Source organism: Nematostella vectensis, chromosome 6 (genome assembly GCF_932526225.1).
Source record: "Nematostella vectensis chromosome 6, jaNemVect1.1, whole genome shotgun sequence".
NCBI lineage: Eukaryota > Metazoa > Cnidaria > Anthozoa > Actiniaria > Edwardsiidae > Nematostella > Nematostella vectensis.
The window spans coordinates 7,997,211-8,014,578 of record NC_064039.1 but is presented as its reverse complement, the minus strand read 5'-3'; the positions used below and the strand labels follow the sequence as shown (position 1 = coordinate 8,014,578).

General features: G+C 36.9%; 1 protein-coding gene and 1 long non-coding RNA gene across 4 annotated transcripts in view; one reads left to right on the top strand and one right to left on the bottom strand.

Moving 5' to 3' along the window:
- LOC5502169 overlaps positions 1-17,368 on the top strand; it is a 108,331-nt gene that overhangs the window by 2,350 nt on the left and 88,613 nt on the right. The window contains exons 2-7 of one of the 2 annotated variants that reach the window (XM_048729321.1): positions 4,841-4,929; positions 7,480-7,507; positions 14,397-14,545; positions 14,933-15,076; positions 15,730-15,871; positions 16,384-16,648. In XM_048729321.1, coding sequence (XP_048585278.1) covers positions 4,897-4,929; positions 7,480-7,507; positions 14,397-14,545; positions 14,933-15,076; positions 15,730-15,871; positions 16,384-16,648 — 761 coding nt within the window. In that variant the 5' untranslated portion in view covers positions 4,841-4,896. Of the gene's footprint in view, positions 1-4,840; positions 4,930-7,479; positions 7,508-13,127; positions 13,356-14,396; positions 14,546-14,932; positions 15,077-15,729; positions 15,872-16,383; positions 16,649-17,368 lie in introns of those variants that run through there. The other variant, XM_048729323.1, reaches the window with a different exon arrangement.
- LOC116619229 lies at positions 9,959-12,681 on the bottom strand. Of its 2 annotated transcripts, XR_007312038.1 has the most exons (4): positions 12,597-12,681; positions 10,764-10,814; positions 10,603-10,647; positions 9,959-10,517 (listed from the first exon to the last, which is right to left on the bottom strand). It is a non-coding gene; the product is annotated as an uncharacterized LOC116619229 (long non-coding RNA). The 2 variants fall into 2 exon arrangements; XR_007312037.1 differs by lacking the exon at positions 12,597-12,681 and having other exon boundaries at positions 10,764-11,269.

The following is a 17,368-nucleotide window of genomic DNA, read 5'->3' as shown; positions in this document are numbered from 1 at the left end:
TGCTCACAAACCACTGAAAAATACTGGACAAACATGTTTATCTGTGATACTACAGCACCTTGCATGTGGAAGACAGGTTTTGCTAAGTGATTCAAATTCTCATCTTAGTACCATTTCCAATACACTTTGGAGACCAAATTTTCACGGGCTCCTAGAAATGAGTTGGATATTGATAAAAAACCTCAATGAACGCAAAAGCTACCTCCAATGCGGGATGCAGCAGAATGCTTGTCCATGTTTTTCATTTTTTCCTCAATATATTTAGTTTGTGCTGTAGCCACTGTACAACTGAGGTTTAATGAATTATATTTTTAATGTTCTTGACTAAAATGAAGAATATCTACAGCTTGAAGATATGACAAAGGGATTTAGAGTCCCTTGTATCTTGGATGTGAAGATTGGAAAGATATGCTGGGACCCTCTCGCAAAAGAGGATAAGATTAAAAGGGAGCTATCTAAGTCTGCTTTACAAAGAAAATACGGATTAAGAATTCTCGGTTTCAAGGTAAATGTGTCATTCGTGTAACTTTTACTGTTATGCAATTATGTTGACCTTTTTCATTCGGTTTTAAAATTTTAGGTGTTTAACCCAACAAGGCAGGAGTATGAATATTTTAGCAATGCTGATGGAAAGGCATTGATCACAGACGAGCAATTACTAAATGGTAAAACACTGATTTGGTATTTTTTATGTGTTAAGTAGCCGGCTCTCCGGAGTTTCAGATGTCCTGTGATGGTACAGTAGTAGTGATCGGTAGGCAACTCAATCCGCTCATTCTCCTCACATCTTAATGTTTTTCAGCATTTGTCTATTTCCTATCTGGAGCAAGTGGGTGCAGAAAAACCTCAGTTCTCAGCAAAATCTTGAGAGAAATGGAATCAATCCTGCAATGGTGGGAGAAACAGAGAACATTTCTAATTAGAGCCAGCTCTCTCATGATAATCTACGAAGGAGAGAATAGAACTATGGCTGAAGAAAGAGCTTCTGATAAGGGAATAGATCTCCTGCATGAAGTCAAAGTCAAAATGATTGATTTTGCACATGCTTTTGAGTGTAGTGAAAAAGACGATAATTTTTTAGAGGCGCTTAAAGAATTAATGGATCTAATATCTAAATGCTAGCACTCTATATAGAAACATCTATAGGATAGAAGTAGTATAGTAAGGACCAAATTAGCCCTTTTTGCGCTGGAATACTAATTTTGCGCAGGCACAGAAATACTAATTTTGTGCACTCATACGTAATGTGCGCTGAAAAACTTTTTGCGCAGGCACAGGAATACTAATTTTGTGCAGGCACAGGAATACTAATTTTGCGCAGGCACAGGAATACTAATTTTGTGCAGGCACAGAAATACTAATTTTGTGCAGGCACAGGATAACTAATTTTGCGCAGGCACAGGAATACTAATTTTGTGCAGGCACAGAAATACTAATTTTGTGCAGGCACAGAAATACTAATTTTGTGCAGGCACAGAAATACTAATTTTGTGCAGTCACAAAAATACTAAATTTGCGCAGTCACAGAAATACTAATTTTGCGCAGGCACAGGAACACTAATTTTGCGCAGGCACAGGGACAGGCCCGTACCCAGGGAGGTTCAGGGGGGGGAAATGCACCCCCACAACGACTGAAGGTCCACTTTCGGTTCTCAATAGACGTGCTATTTGTAGACAAAACTATAAAACATAAGCTAGATAAGTCTGGTATGTAGCCAAATCCGACAATAAACATCCCGTGGCAATGCTGCAAAGGCATAAAAAAATCCTTCTTTTGTTTCAGATTTTTATCAGAGAACTCCCCCCCCCCCCCCCCGGAAAAATAAGGACCACTTTTTCGGATTTCGCACCCCCCCTCCAAGAAAAATTTTGTGCAGTAATACTAATTTTGCGATTTGACAAGGGTGGTCCTTTGTTTTCATTTTGCGCAGGCATACGTAATGAGCCTTTGTTGACGCAGGTGTTCCTTTGTTTTCAACTATGTGCTTTTTAGTCTATTGTTGAAACAGGGGTTTCTTTGTTCTATTATTCTAGAACCCTATAAAACCAGAGCTCTACTGCTAGGGTGGAGAGAAAAAGGATAACCAAAAGGGTATTGTATGGAAATTGTATGAGGTTTACTAAAAGACAACACACCATTGTTTAGCGAGCACTTTTTATTCGACGTTAATGTTAATATAAAATAAAAATATTACCAGGGTAACAATGTTGAGAGCGTTTGAGTCTACAAGGATTTTTAGCTATAATAATTGAAATGTACTTTTAATTAGAGCTTAGATAACATTATAATAAAAGTATAATAAACTTGTTACAACTATATAATTACATTATAATCAAATTATTTTTAAAACGGCTTTTTCCCCCGGTCAAGCAGTTCAATTACGATTGTAAAATGGTTTATTCCAAGTTGGGACCTCTGCTTGCTGAGGAAGCGGCTGCTCCCCGAACATCTTTGACAACAGGATTTTTTCTTAATTATCTCCAATTCCGCCGCTTCACTTCAGTCAAACCCATCGTTGTCCATTAGGTTTTTACGCGTATCCATGATTTTCTTGAAAATTGGATCCTTCCGTAAAGTACGCATCCACTTCAAAAAGGACTTTTCTTAGCTCTTTTCGATAGTGGAGTACAAGGTCATTTGTTGCTTGGGCTTCAGCCACTTCAGCGTTTCCTCGCTGCTCATACTTTGCAACAAGTTCTTTCCAATCACCATGGAAGCGATCCATTGATTTAGCTTGAAGACGATCCAATATTCGATCCGATATTATTATTATTATTATTATTATTATTATTATTATTATTATTATTATTATTATTATTATTATTGTATTATTATTGTTGTTGTTGTTGTTGTTGTTATTATTATTATTATTATTGTTATTATATTTTTATTTTTTCATTTTTTTTCGTTTCTTCCCTTACCTAGGCTGGTAGGACCTATTAGGGTGGGAGACCCTATTAATTCATTTTATTATTAATTATTGTTATTATTATAGATCGATAAAGGACTGGCTGGACTCTCTTAATTTATTATTATAGGAATTATTATATATTTTTTTTATTAGTATTATTATTATTATTATATTTTTTTTCTTCTTGGTATCAACATTATTTGATCTAATTATTATTGTAATTCATTTTATTATATAACAGAATTTTCTATAGTTTCTTAATTGTAAATATCTATTTTTATTCAATTAATTATTACTATCATTATTGTAAATGGATTTATTGAAATTAAAGTGCTTTTCTAATTATCTTAAAAAATATTTTTTTATTAAAAATTATTATTATTATTATTATTATTATTGTTATTATTATAGATCGATAAAGGACTGGCTGGACTCTCTTAATTTATTATTATAGGAATTATTATATATATTTTTTATTAGTAGTATTATTATTATAGTTTTTTTCTTACTGGTATCAACATTATTTGATCTAATTATTATTGTAATTCATTTTATTATATAACAGAATTTTCTATAGTTTCTTAATTGTAAATATCTATTTTTATTCAATTAATTATTACTATCATTATTGTAAATGGATTTATTGAAATTAAAATGCATTTCTAATTATCTTAAAAAAACATTATTTTTTTTATTAAAAAATTATTATTATTATATTACCATTATCATTATAAATTATAATTATTATTACTATTACTATTACTATCAGTATTACTATTATTATTATCACTATTACTATCATTATCATTATCATTATTATTATTATTATTATTATTATTGTTATTATATATATATATTTTTTCGTTTCTTCCCTTACCTAGGCTGGTAGGACTTATTAGGGTGGGAGACCCTCAGTTACGTTCTTGTGCTCTGTCCTTATTGGAGGTCATTTATTACATGGTGTTTGCTTGATGTTCAACAAATCTTTAGGTTGAAGCCTGGCTTCTTGTAGGAGATTGGATGTTTTAAGATTGGATGTTCTATGTGGGAGATCTGACGTCTTCTATTCGATCAATGTTTTGTGCACGCCCACTTGAATTGAGCTACTCAGATTGCGCAAACTTCATTATTTATAAGATTTGCTAGGATACTAAAGACAACAGGTGCATCTAGATAAGACATTTTTCATTTGGAAGTCCATCAGTATTTGGACGATTCCGTTATATACGATTCACAGCGAGGCCTAAAACCTCTGAATTATAAAAGGTAAGGTTCTTAACTTCATCACTCCCTAAATTATCAATATTTGGGAAGTCATATCATCTTAAGAGCACGAGAATGGAAAGGAAATGATATAATCTACATAACGGTTAACAAATCATATACTTTTGTCTATTAATCGCTATATGGCTTTTCAACACTGGATTTATGACTTAGATATATGCTTAGTGTTTTGAATAAGAAATTATATATCTTATAGAGTCAGATAAAATGTCGCAACCACAGAAATGAAGTTCTAAAAAATAAAGGTTTGAAAAATTGGAGCAAAAAATTTAAACAAAAACAAACAAAACAAATTAATGAATTCCCCTTAAACCCTTTTCAAAATTTATCTGCAAATTAAATTATTACTCGAATATGCCAGTGTTATGAAATAACCAAAAACAATAGCCAACAATTTAGGAATCTCTTGATATGTTCATTGAGTTATTGTATGAAGCGAACTAGGATCAGGATTAGAGGGCTGGACAAGCTAACGCTCAGGAAAAATGAACTGTTATAATCAAGGGCTTGTATGGGAAGCTGTTTACTTTTTACTCCTCTCACGCCGTTTTATGAAAGCTATGATACCATTTACGCATTTAATAAATATCTTACAATGTTCACGTTTAGCTTATTATTTGGTTTTTATATATTTTTTTTTACAGAATGGAACACCTCGCAAAAAAGGTCATGACTGAGCACGAGTGTGCGTGAATGGAAAATGTTGGTGAATTCGCTGTTATTCCTCATCTGGGTAAGTAAGAATGTTTATTTTTAATAATCTTCAAACATTTATCATGGATTATTATAGCCCGAACCCTATTATTATTTAATATTTTTTCGGGAATCTTCGGGGCTTTTTGAAGGAGTATTGCGCTTATTTATGAGGCCGTCTGTGTAAGGTTCGGGCAACTTCGGAAATAGCCCAAAACTCGAGAATATTACCAATTGTTTTTTTCGTGTGTGCTTTATTTTTATTTATCTTTATTTTTTAACAGCATGAGTACGATAAGTTAATATAATAATGTTTCGCTAAAGGTGGCCCGCGTCAATTCCAAAGGACTGCTTTCCCATAAAATCTTGCATTTTCAGAGCGCTCCTATACAATCATTATTATTATTGTGCGATTTCTCTTTATTCTTTCGAATTCTTTCAAATCCTAGATTCGGAGATTATTGCAGTGCTAGGTTAAAACCCAAACCGATTGCGGAATCATTGAGCTGAATCGCAAGTTGAATGGAAAAAAGCGACTGTGCAGTACAAAAACGTGAGACCCCTCTAAAATATGCTGTTAATAAATAAATCGGGTTTCAAGGATCACGTCGGATAACGATATTCCGTTGGGTCGATTACATTCTAAATCGACTATAACAATTTGAACATGTCGAGATGTTCTTTCAATCAATTCGTTCACAGAAAAAAATACTGGAAAAACAGTTGCACCAGATTAGAATTAAATATATATGCGCGTAACGATGCCATACGGTAATTTTGCTGTATCGGTTACTCTTCCAATCTCCCAGAATCTTTGAACTTCTGTTGTTTTGGATTTCAGCTGGAATTCACAGGTTGGTGACTCTCGGGGCGATGTCACTGTGTGCCTGTGCCGTCCAAAGTCATTCGGGTAGCACGCTATTTTCCAAACTTCGACCTTCGATTAACCTCAATTATTCCGCAATCGGCTTAGATTTAACCTAGCGCTGCCGTAAACTCCGAATCTAGGATGTTTCTTTCATAAGAATTTGGAAGAATATAGAGGCATCGCGCAAATAATGATTGTATGGTGGCGCATGATTTAAATTTTGGAAACCAGTCCTGTCGAATCAATTAGGGCCCCCTTAAGGTCCTTATGTCGTCCACAAAATGGTCATACCGTATATTGTTATTGTTTCTCGTCACGTTAGAGGAAATTTAGATATTTACAGAAAAATAGCGACACATAAGTAAGATTACGAAAGTAAAATACTGTTTAAAAGTTCTAATTTAACCTAAAAGTAATTGTAGACTCGGGATTTGTCACTTGTCAACGGTAATCCTTTTAAACGGACACTAAATAACGGTCCCGAGGGTATCCGTCCAAAGTGCTGCGTTTCTTTCATTTCGACATGCTACATCAAATAAGTGCTTTAGAGCTTTCAAGTCTCGTAAAAATGACTGCAAAAGCTTGTGCTTGCGAAAATAACTAAACAAAATAAATAATGAATAACGAAAAACTTTTCTTTCAATTGAGCTTTTCGAAAATACCAAAACACCTTACATAGAGCACTTACTAATTCCGGCCAAATGTAGTAAGCAAAATTTATGGCGATTTTGTTTTTTGATGTTCGAAATTGCTCGAACATTACACGGACGGCTTCTTGAATACTAGAATGCGTAAAAATACCTCATTTGATATCTTATTATTATAGGATTTAATATAAGATTGGACTTTATATCAACATAGGACTTTATGGCAACATTGCTTTTGCATCCACAATAAGTCATCCTTGTATGGTTAGAAATAGTAATGAATGAGTTGTGTGCGTATGACATAAATAAGTCGTGTGCGTATGACACGGATAAGTGTAAATTTAGTTAATATGCTACCCTCGATAAATAAATATTATTGTATTGTATTTAATTATATACATACTGAGAAATACTCACTGAAAGCATATTCAGTAAATTTTCGTTCGTTCACTGGTCTCAGCAAATCAGAGGCGCGAACGATTACTCTCAATGACACTGTAGAGGATTATGTAGAAAGTCTTGAAAACAAGAATACAAAGGAAAAAACCGAGCGAGATTTAAAGCTGTTAAAACGCTATTTAACATCACAGTCTCGTGCGTGACATTAGCGAGACAGATTCATTTCAAAGTTTCTGTCTGTCTTCAACTAAACCGTCGAACACCATAAACCTCGGAGCCTCTGAAGCCAAGTCTAATAAAATGTTATGTAATAAGCCTATAATAAATATATCGGTATGTATATAATAAACAAAATACAGCATGGAAAGCGCTTTGTATAGTTTTTATTCACTCGTTGTTTTGTATAAAAAAAACTCACTCGTTTGCTGCGCTCACTCATTCGTTTTTTAATACTGCACAACTCGTGAATAAAAACCGTAGGCGCGAACTTTCCATGTAGTATTCTCTATAAAATGCAATGCATTGCGGTATTGGCATCGTGTGCTTATGACATGAATGAGTCGTGTGCATATGACATGAACAAGTCGTATGCGTATGACATAAATGAGTCGTGTGAGTATGGCATGAATGAGTCGTGTGCTTAAATGATTGTGCTAATAGCCAATGTTTTTTATAGGTTACCAGGACACTGATGGTCCACGCGGGTAAGTCAGTCAAATAATTATAGAAAACAGCTATTTCATGCTCCCGCTCAACACCGAGTCACACAAAGCATTCATTTCAATCGGCTAATTCAAACGAGTAAACAAGATATTTTTTAAGGGTGTTGGGACATTTCTCTAAGGGCCGTTGCTAGGAAAACTTGCAAGACGTTATAAATCAGCCAAATATTTGTGAAATAAGATAAATGGCATCATTCTTTATGAATCTCTAAATTTTGATGGCGTCATCAGGCGATGACGTCATCACATGGCGTCACAACAGAAAAATTCTATAATCTTAGCAGTTGAAGTATCTGCAATAATAAATGTAGCTTTATAACATTATTCAGGTGGGTGCCTACAAAGTTACATATGCGTTTTCGATTCTTCCAAATAAGAAAATTTTCGCATAATCTTAATGTTTATTTTTCCACTCTTATCTAAATAATTTCTTTACTGTCGAATCCGTTGTATCGCGACGCCGCATTTTCAAAACATCGATTTGTTTTTGTCTTTTTGGGTTTTCTGTTACGCCATTCAAATTATCCTAAGCCAATCAGATTCTTGCCATCTCTCGCCTAGTGCACTTGCGATCAGTCCACACTTTTCAAAGATTATAAAGTTGGAAACGCAAACCGGAAGAAGAATTTTCTACGCATGCGCAACTGAGTATTGCGATAAAGCCTGGTTACAAAGGCGAATGTTGTGAATGAATTTTGTTATTAAAATATTGGCTATTCTCTCGCTTTTTAACAGTGAAATATGCATTAAAACAACTCTTTTCTTGCTCAAATCAGCACTTCAGGTCGCTAAGTAGGTGTCTTAGGCGAAAAATCATGCTCGCCCATTTTTTTTTTACAGTATTTGCTGTTTTATTACGTTTTTCTCGCCAGTTTCGGCGTTCGTTTTCGAAGCTAGTAGTAGTAGTAGCTTTTATTTTACAACGCTATAACCCTGACAACAATAGCTGGTTTTCACAAGGGGCGTTGGCGTTGGCTAGAAATGTCGCACCTTAAGGATTTCTAAAAAATACCATTAACGCCAGAGCTCACGCGAAATATACACGTAAACATTTTCTTTTCACAAGTTTATTTGTTAACTTTTTTGTTTTCTCGTACAACTTTGCCATAAGATAGGCTTTGCGCTATAATTTTCGTGTTCGAGCAGGCAGAGATCTTTTCGAAATTAGTGCGGACTAAATTTCGACGCTCTCTTCCAACCAGAGTGAAGTTAGTTCCTTATTCGCAGTTCCTTTTTCGTCTGTTTCCTTATTCGCTCAGTTCCCTTTTCAAATCCGGGGGGGGTACTTACATGATACCTTTTAATTCGAGTTGAAACAGTATTTAGGCATAACAGTTTATTCAGAACAAGTCCAACAGCATTTTCGTCGGGTAAATTTCGATGCTTTAACGTGCTCGCTGCTAAGAGGAGCTGTGAACATGAGACTCTATCTGCTACAAAAGGTCAAATTACGAAATGCGTGCAATCGCTTTCACAAATGAATCTAGCAAAAGAGAGGAAATCTACCTCTCATCTAATAAATGTATTTGTATCTTGGGCTTTATTTCCAAACGCATTAATATATTTAGAGGGGAAATATTCACGCTTTACTTGACTACGTACGTATGTCGTGTGAATTTGACCTTGCTAACAAAACCACAATTTGACAGATAGTGCTTGTTGTCAATTAACACCTTGGCTACTACATAAGGCTCTGACAAAACAAATAGATTAGTGCAGTGACACGAATAGGCAACTGCTCCTTATTCAAGTTAGTTTTCGCGGATAAGGAAATGGAATCTCCCAACGTCCGATTTCGTTTTACGACTTTATCCGAATAATGAATAGACTATGAAGAGGGTTGTCAGTGTTTGCTCATCATTTCTCAATAAAGGACATGAAATTTCATAACGCCCGATTTCGCTTTAACGACTCCTTTCGAAAGAGTTCTCGAAAAAGGAAATGGTATTTCATAACTCCCTATCTCGTTTTAACTACTTATCCTAATAAGGAATAGACTAAAAAGAGGGTTTTTTATATTTTCTAAACATTTCTAGAATAAGGAAATGGTATTTTATAACGCCTGATTTCGTTTTACCTACTTATCCGCTTAAGCAATAGACTAAAGAGAGGGTTCTTTAGTATTTTCTTAACATTTCTCGAAAAAGGAAATGGTATTTCATAACGCCTGATTTCGTTTTAACTACTTATCCGAATAAGGAATAGACTAAAAAGAGGGTCGTTTGTGTTTTCTAAACATTTCTCGAATAAGGAAATGGTATTTTATAACGCCTGATTTCGTTTTAACTACCTATCCGAACAAGGAATAAACTATGAAGAGGATTGTCAGTGTTTGCACGTCGTTTTTTTCCGTAAAAGGAAATGTAATTTTGTTATTACGATATATTTGAATACAGATTTGCGATATTTTTGAATAAAAGAATATAACGTTTGTTAAATGCATGAATTTATTGAAATATACGAGTGACACCAGCCTCCATAACTATTCCAATCTCGTGTGTAATACATCAATAAGAATTGTCTATAAGGAGGTTGTACTTTCTCATTTTCTTATACCAAGGGTATTATGCAAATGGTTTGTGGTTGAAATTTGTAAATATTACATATTTGGTTGAAATATTACACAATGAATAAATTTATTTGAAATAATTTTATTTACATTTATAATTGACTCTACACAGGATTGTTTCGTTTGTGCGTGATACACTATGGAAAAGAAAAGCGGTATCACTTTGATTATGTTTGTCCCATTTATTGTTCTGAAAAGATATTGGATTTCCTGAAGGACGATTTTGCACGATATGTTATGATATAAACATCTGCAGGAGTTGATTGATTGGAGTCGTAAAAGGTTTTCTTCCACAAGTCTAACAGACAGCCAAGCGTACAGGTTGCCTGTCTTGTCCTAGGACATGAAACAGTGGTCTCGGTCAAACAGACGCCCTGCCTCGATCTCCAAAACCATCCGTTGCCTCAAGATAGGCACATCTCTCTGAAATAATATAATTTTTTTTACATTTAGGCAAAACCCTATGTAAGTAAAAACAATTTGGACTCTACTATATACATTATCTTACCTGCTCAAAATCGATGGCGCTGTATAGCCCTAGACATCTAGCAATCTGGCAAAACATTAATTTATTATTCCGATGTGATGATCAGCAGCATAAAAATATTTCAACATATAGAGACTAAATAATATCCCTTATATAGTAAACACCTTATAGTAAAAGCTTACTTGGCAAACAAAAACACCGCAGTCGTCCGAATTTGTTTGAAGTGGTATATTCTGTTGACATACAAGAACTGTCAGGAGCGTAACCCTAAGTTCTCAGTCATAAATATAAAAGGACAGTATTCAGCCTTATATTTATTTTCATATTTATTTTTATATTTATGTTATCTGTTTAATGTTCTTCGGGCCTAGCCCTAACCCACACACGAAGCGTTAAAATTCAAGGCAGGGGAGCCGCTAGAGTATCTAGTTACAAGGCCGATACACCTAAACAACAAACTATTTACCATAAGTAGTGTTTATTTACTTGTTGAGAATGAAAGAACAGGGAGCCTTCCTATCACCGGCTTTGCTACATCTTCTGATATAACCAGAGACCATTCAAATTAAAAGCATAGAATATGTATAAATTACCTTACTGACAGCGTTTACAAGAGCACGATGATAAAGATAAGCTGGACTACATGTCCTTGCGGCTTGGACATAGGACAATTTACTTGCTTGTATCGTGTATCATTTTCCAAAGTTCGTTAGAAAGTGTTGATCTTGGGCAACACACTGTACAGTGTTTTTATTGCAATAACATAGAATTAAACAAGACTTCAAATAATGGTCCAAACTCTGTATTTTATTATATTTATAAATACATTTATAGCACACACTAGAGCTGGGCCAGAACCGTAGCATGCCATATAAGATTGCGGATTGGGGGGGGGGGGGGGGGGGGGGGGGGGTTGGCACAAAATTGCGGGTGGGGGGTGCACAATACAAGAAATATTAGGAAACCCAAACAAGCCGATGTTGAAAAACAAAAAAAAAAAAACACGCTAACAATCTTCTTTTTACTCCATTCCTTTTTCGGTAAAAAAAAGTAGTAAAAACGAAATCAGGCGTTATGTAATGCCATTTCCTTTTTCAAGAGATGTTTAAAAAACACTAACGACCCTCTTTTTAGTCTATTCCTTATTCGGATAAGTAGTTAAAACGAGATCGGGAGTTATGAAATACCATTTCCTTTTTCGAGAACTCTTTAGAAAGGAGTCGTAAAAGCGAATCGGGAGTTATGAAATTTCATGTCCTTTATTGAGAAATGATGAGCAAACACTGACAACCCTCTTCATAGTCTATTCCTTATTCGGATAAAGTCGTAAAACGAAATCGGACGTTGGGAGATTCCATTTCCTTATCCGCGAAAACTAACTTGAATAAGGAGCAGTTGCCTATTCGTGTCACTGCACTTAATCTATTTGTTTTGTCAGAGCCTTATGTAGTAGCCAAGGTGTTAATTGACAACAAGCGCTATCTGTCAAATTGTGGTTTTGTTAGCAAGGTCAAATTCACACGACATACGTACGTAGTCAAGTAAAGCGTGAATATTTCCCCTCTAAATATATTAATGCGTTTGGAAATAAAGCCCAAGATACAAATACATTTATTAGATGAGAGGTAGATTTCCTCTCTTTTGCTAGATTCATTTGTGAAAGCGATTGCACGCATTTCGTAATTTGACCTTTTGTAGCAGATAGAGTCTCATGTTCACAGCTCCTCTTAGCAGCGAGCACGTTAAAGCATCGAAATTTACCCGACGAAAATGCTGTTGGACTTGTTCTGAATAAACTGTTATGCCTAAATACTGTTTCAACTCGAATTAAAAGGTATCATGTAAGTACCCCCCCGGATTTGAAAAGGGAACTGAGCGAATAAGGAAACAGACGAAAAAGGAACTGCGAATAAGGAACTAACTTCACTCTGGTTCTCTTCCACGCTGGGATCAGGCTTATTCAATAGTTTGCATATTCAGACACAAGGCTACGGATATGCGTTAAATGCAGATACCTTGTTAAGCTCTTTGTAGTCTACAAATACTCGTATTGATTCGTCCTTCTTGGGAAGGATGACTGAAGTGTCTGCCCATTCACTGTTGGAGGGCTGAATAATCCAGATCCAGGTCTCCGTCATCATCCTCTATCGCATCCCTTCTTAACTGCTGTAGCCTGGTAGCTAACATCTCACAGGGGTGTGTTTGGTGCTTACATGTTGACGTGGAATGTGCGCAGTCGCTTTTTCTCTGGTTGGCCATGTCATGTTGCAGTCCACCGGGCCAACCTGTCTCTTTACCTTGTAGGATCCTTGATACTGTGCTTGTAGCTTGTTAGCACTTGTTGGCAGCAATACGAATACCACACATGCGTCTTGGAGGGTCTTGACTCTCGACGTCCTATCATTTCACGTGTTTTGCTTTCTCTAAGCTCGGTCTAGGTTCCTCTGGGCGGTTTTCCATCATTTCAGCCAGGTTCTTCCCAACCTTCATCACATACGTTATGACATCTCCTGACACTTTGTCACTTTTCTTATGCTGCCTATTCAGCATATTCTTAAGAGTGCCATTGAGCCTCTCACATAAAACATCTGTCTCAGGATGGTGGGGACTTGTTCTGAGGGTTTTCACCCCAATCATCCTATAAAGCTCTCTCTCTGTCAGCTGTGACATGGAATTAGAGCATTGATCTGTCAAGATCTCTTCCGGTACACCAAAACGACTCATCAACTTCACGAGTTCCTCAGCCCAGTGCTCGGCGTCAATACTTTTGAGTGGTACTGCCTCATGATATCTCGTCTCATAGTCGACCTTGATCAACCGTTAGGATGTATTTGTTTGTTACCTGATGTACTTCTCTACAGGGGACCCACAATATCCATTGCGATGCGCTTGCAGGGAGTATCGATTATAAACAGTTGTAACAGTTTTGCGCGTTTTTTTTCTTTTTCGGCGATGTTCGTTGACAGATGTCACACAATGTTTAGTATTCGTCAATGTTTGCGAGTTGACAAAATAGCTTTGAAAAGAAATAGACCAAAGAGAGCACTGCTTTATCTGATCTTTCCATCGTTCCTTATTTGTTTAGAACAGTATATTTATCTGGATATTTATCTCCATTCAACCGCTTTTGCGCAGTGCAAAAAGAAATCCCATGACGCGCTCCGGCTTTTCGCAGCAAAATAACAACAACGAAAAGAAACTTATTTAGCGCTTACGAATCATTCGAAAAGTTTCTGTCCAAAAGGGCTTATATCTATTTAATACTTTTTTCTTCGTCTCTTTTCCGTGGCAGTAGCAGCCATTTTTTTGTCTTAAAGAAAGCGTATCAAAATGAATAAATAAAAACATTTGCGCATACACTCCTTAAAGGCTGAATAATTCAACTCTGTCCAAAAGACAGTGAGTGATAAAACCTATGCCTTGAATTACTGTGATTGTAAATAAGAGCTCTAGCTGAGTCGACCCCTCATAGCTATTGAACTGTATAGGAAATGAGTAGTGAGAAGTTACTGCGAAATTCTTTTTTTATTTCCCCGATCATTTGAGAACCTTAGTAACAGTAAAGTGACCACACGGCTTTCTTGTTGTGATATTCGCTATCAAGCACACGTGAAATTGCTGCTACTGAGAATTAGCCTGCTAGCCGTGCGCACAGGGTTCCCAATATTCGCAAATAAAACATTTCCGAATAACCCGCAGTTAGAGCCGGCTAGCAGGCTATCTGAGAATTGGCATCATTTGGGATTGACATGGCCCGTACCTAATACCAAGGGTTTCTATTTCTTATCTATGCTTTTTTGTTCATATTTAATAAGGGTGCGACTCCCCGCTTGTAGTACAGGGAAACGAAGCCAAGTTAACATCAAGTTACTGCGATGCCAGTCGCGGAACACTTAACTATGCGAAGACTGATACTCACGCTGGTTCCTGCTGTCTTCGATATGACCCTGATGACTATTTGCAGGTAGTACAGCGTTTTTTCATTTTTATCTCATCTTTGAAATTATCTTATTGGAGATCATGAAATGTACTTTCGTTAAATTAGAGGGGACTATCTTTGACGATGATAATTTACAATATGGGGATGTATGGGGAATTCTGGAGATTTTTTCTATTGTTGAAAGTCAAGAAAAAAGAGATGGCATAGGTAAATCACATACGTAGCAATGTGTTACGTACCCTACCTTTGTTCCAATTCAAATCCCTTGTTCTTGCAAGTGGTAGCCTGGGTGTTAAAACGTTTGGCAAATGACAAAACTTAGCTGCCAAAAGATGAAACTCAGTGATTTGTTATCCAAAACAAAAACAGAAAACTTATTGTCACCCGAATGAACTTTATATTTATTCCCAGGTCGATCTTCTTTCTGAAAAGCTTGTTACAGCTGTAGCAACAAAAGGGGATAGCCATAACGAGCGAAAAGTGCTGGAATATACTCTCTCCTTTAGTCTAGATGAAACAGAGTGGTGGGACTACATGGAAGACAACATTGTCAGGGTACGAATAGTATAACAGCTACAATGGTAACAAATGAACGCTCATTTCAAAAATATATTTTATTGTAACAAATGCAAAAACCATTCCATAGGCTACACATAATAATACATGTTGTTTTTTAAATTGAATTTTGGGGTTATTGATGATGTATTACATAGCAAAGGTGAATTAAATCTGGGAAATGTTAAAATGATAAAAATGGCTTGACACTGTTCAAGCTGGGCATACTTTGCAAACTGCGAGCAAGTGCTGCGAAGAAACGCAGAGCTAGACCCACAAGATAAGGGCCCAAAAGCATCACAGAACTATACCAAATCCAAGGCTCTGTGAGCCAACTTTTGAATGCATATGTTTTCTCCTAGTTTTCTTATATGCAAAGAAAGACCTAATTAGTTTATACGGATGATCGATGTAGCCATCCGACAATCCAGTAACATAGAAGTCCCCCAATAACTCATAAATGCTTTGCAAGCATTCACGAGTAAAAATGACTAAATGTAGAAGGCTTCACATACCCTCCTGTCCTCATTCCCAGTCCCTTCCTTGTTCGCGGTCTAAGTTGTCTGTTGCTTCCATAACACTCGCCAAATGATGTACACGACCACTCTGTTATTTCCGTTACCGTAATATGATTTTCCTGTCGATTTCTGCAGCACTTTGTTGGCAACACAGGTAGCCGCCATATGGTAGTCACCCGCACTCTTAACAGTTCTGTGAGGGCACAATACGTCCGATTCTATCCGAAGAAGGCGTATGGTCACCCTTGTATAAGAGTGGAGGTTTATGGCTGTCCTGGTAAGAAGCATTAATAATGTTAAATCGCGTTATTAACATGTAAAGGCCTGGCTAAACTAGGCAACATGTCGAGCGCGATATGTAGCGTGCGACATGTATGTCTCCTAGTTTAGCCATTGTAGCGCGCGCCAAATCTTGTAGAAGTGACAAAGAAATGTTTCTCGGATAGTTGAGAAACATTTTCGTGTCGCCCTCTACAAAATTTGTCGCGCACTAAATGTTTTCGGTAGTGGCTAAACTAGGAAACATTTAGGAGACATGTCGCACGCTACATGTCGCACTCGACATGTCGACTAGTTTAGCCAGGCCTTAACTTATTTCCATGTTGTGGGTGGGGCGTCCCCGTCCCCTATTATGCTATAGGCTGTATGGCACTGCCTCACAATGGTTTTACAACAGGTTTAAAGTTCCAATCCATATTCAATAAATTATGTTTACCATGATAATGATAAATCTCTAGCTACCAACTGCGCTAGGAACTCATTGTATTCAATTTGTTTTGCATTATTTAGTTTCCGAAGCGCTCGGCGTGGAAGATGGCAGGATTCCAGACCTCAACATGTCAAGCTCTTCCGCACGGGGCCCTGGCTTCGAAGCGTATCGTGGGCGACTCAATAATCTCCATGGAAACGGCTCATGGTGCTCAAACATGTCGCTTCCAAAAAATCAGCAATATTTGCGAATCGACCTGGGCAATGTGTGGGAAGTGACCGCTGTTGAGACCCAAGGGAATCCATTCTTGTATTGCGAAATGGTTATGAAGACGGTTAACTGTAGGTGAGAAAATCTGAACTTAGCCATTTAGAAAGAGCTGTGTAATTGACGCATTCTTTGCATTTGAAGGATGACTTGTTTCTGATATAGGTGAAGGCCTATATAATGTTTGATGTGTCCAGTTTCTGGTATTTTGTGGCCTTGAACATTAGATAACAAGCATGCGCTTTCGAGAGGGGGTAGTCTTTCCCTTTGCAGTTTTCCCTCGACTTTTCCTCCGTTTTTCGTGTCTCATGTTCGGGATACAATGTTTGCCGAACATGAGGCTGTGCTGCGGTTGAAGATCATGCGGAGCGCTTTCTTTTTCGGGAAGAGTTCGGGACGATCAAGCCAAGAAAACTACTTCGATGCAGGTTTGGACGCTTTGGCTGAACGCTGGGACGAAGCAAGGGTTAAAGAAAAGATGGGCCGGATCCATCTCCTTCCGTGGATTTTCTTATATTTGTTGTTATTTTTAAGCAAAATAACTAAAAGGGGGGAGGGGTGGGGTCAACTCGGCCCACCACAAGCCCCCCCCCCCCCCTGGTTAAACACCCTATAACCTGAGAGCCATTAGCGCACGCAATGCAACCTAAGTTCCCCAATCCCGCCACAAAACGTATATTATCAACGCTAGCCTACTCGACACAGCAGAAAATGTGATCAATCGTATGCAATGGAAGGCCCTCTTCTTTCTTTATCCCTCAACATGAGAACCAAGGGGCAGAAAAACTTCAACCGAAA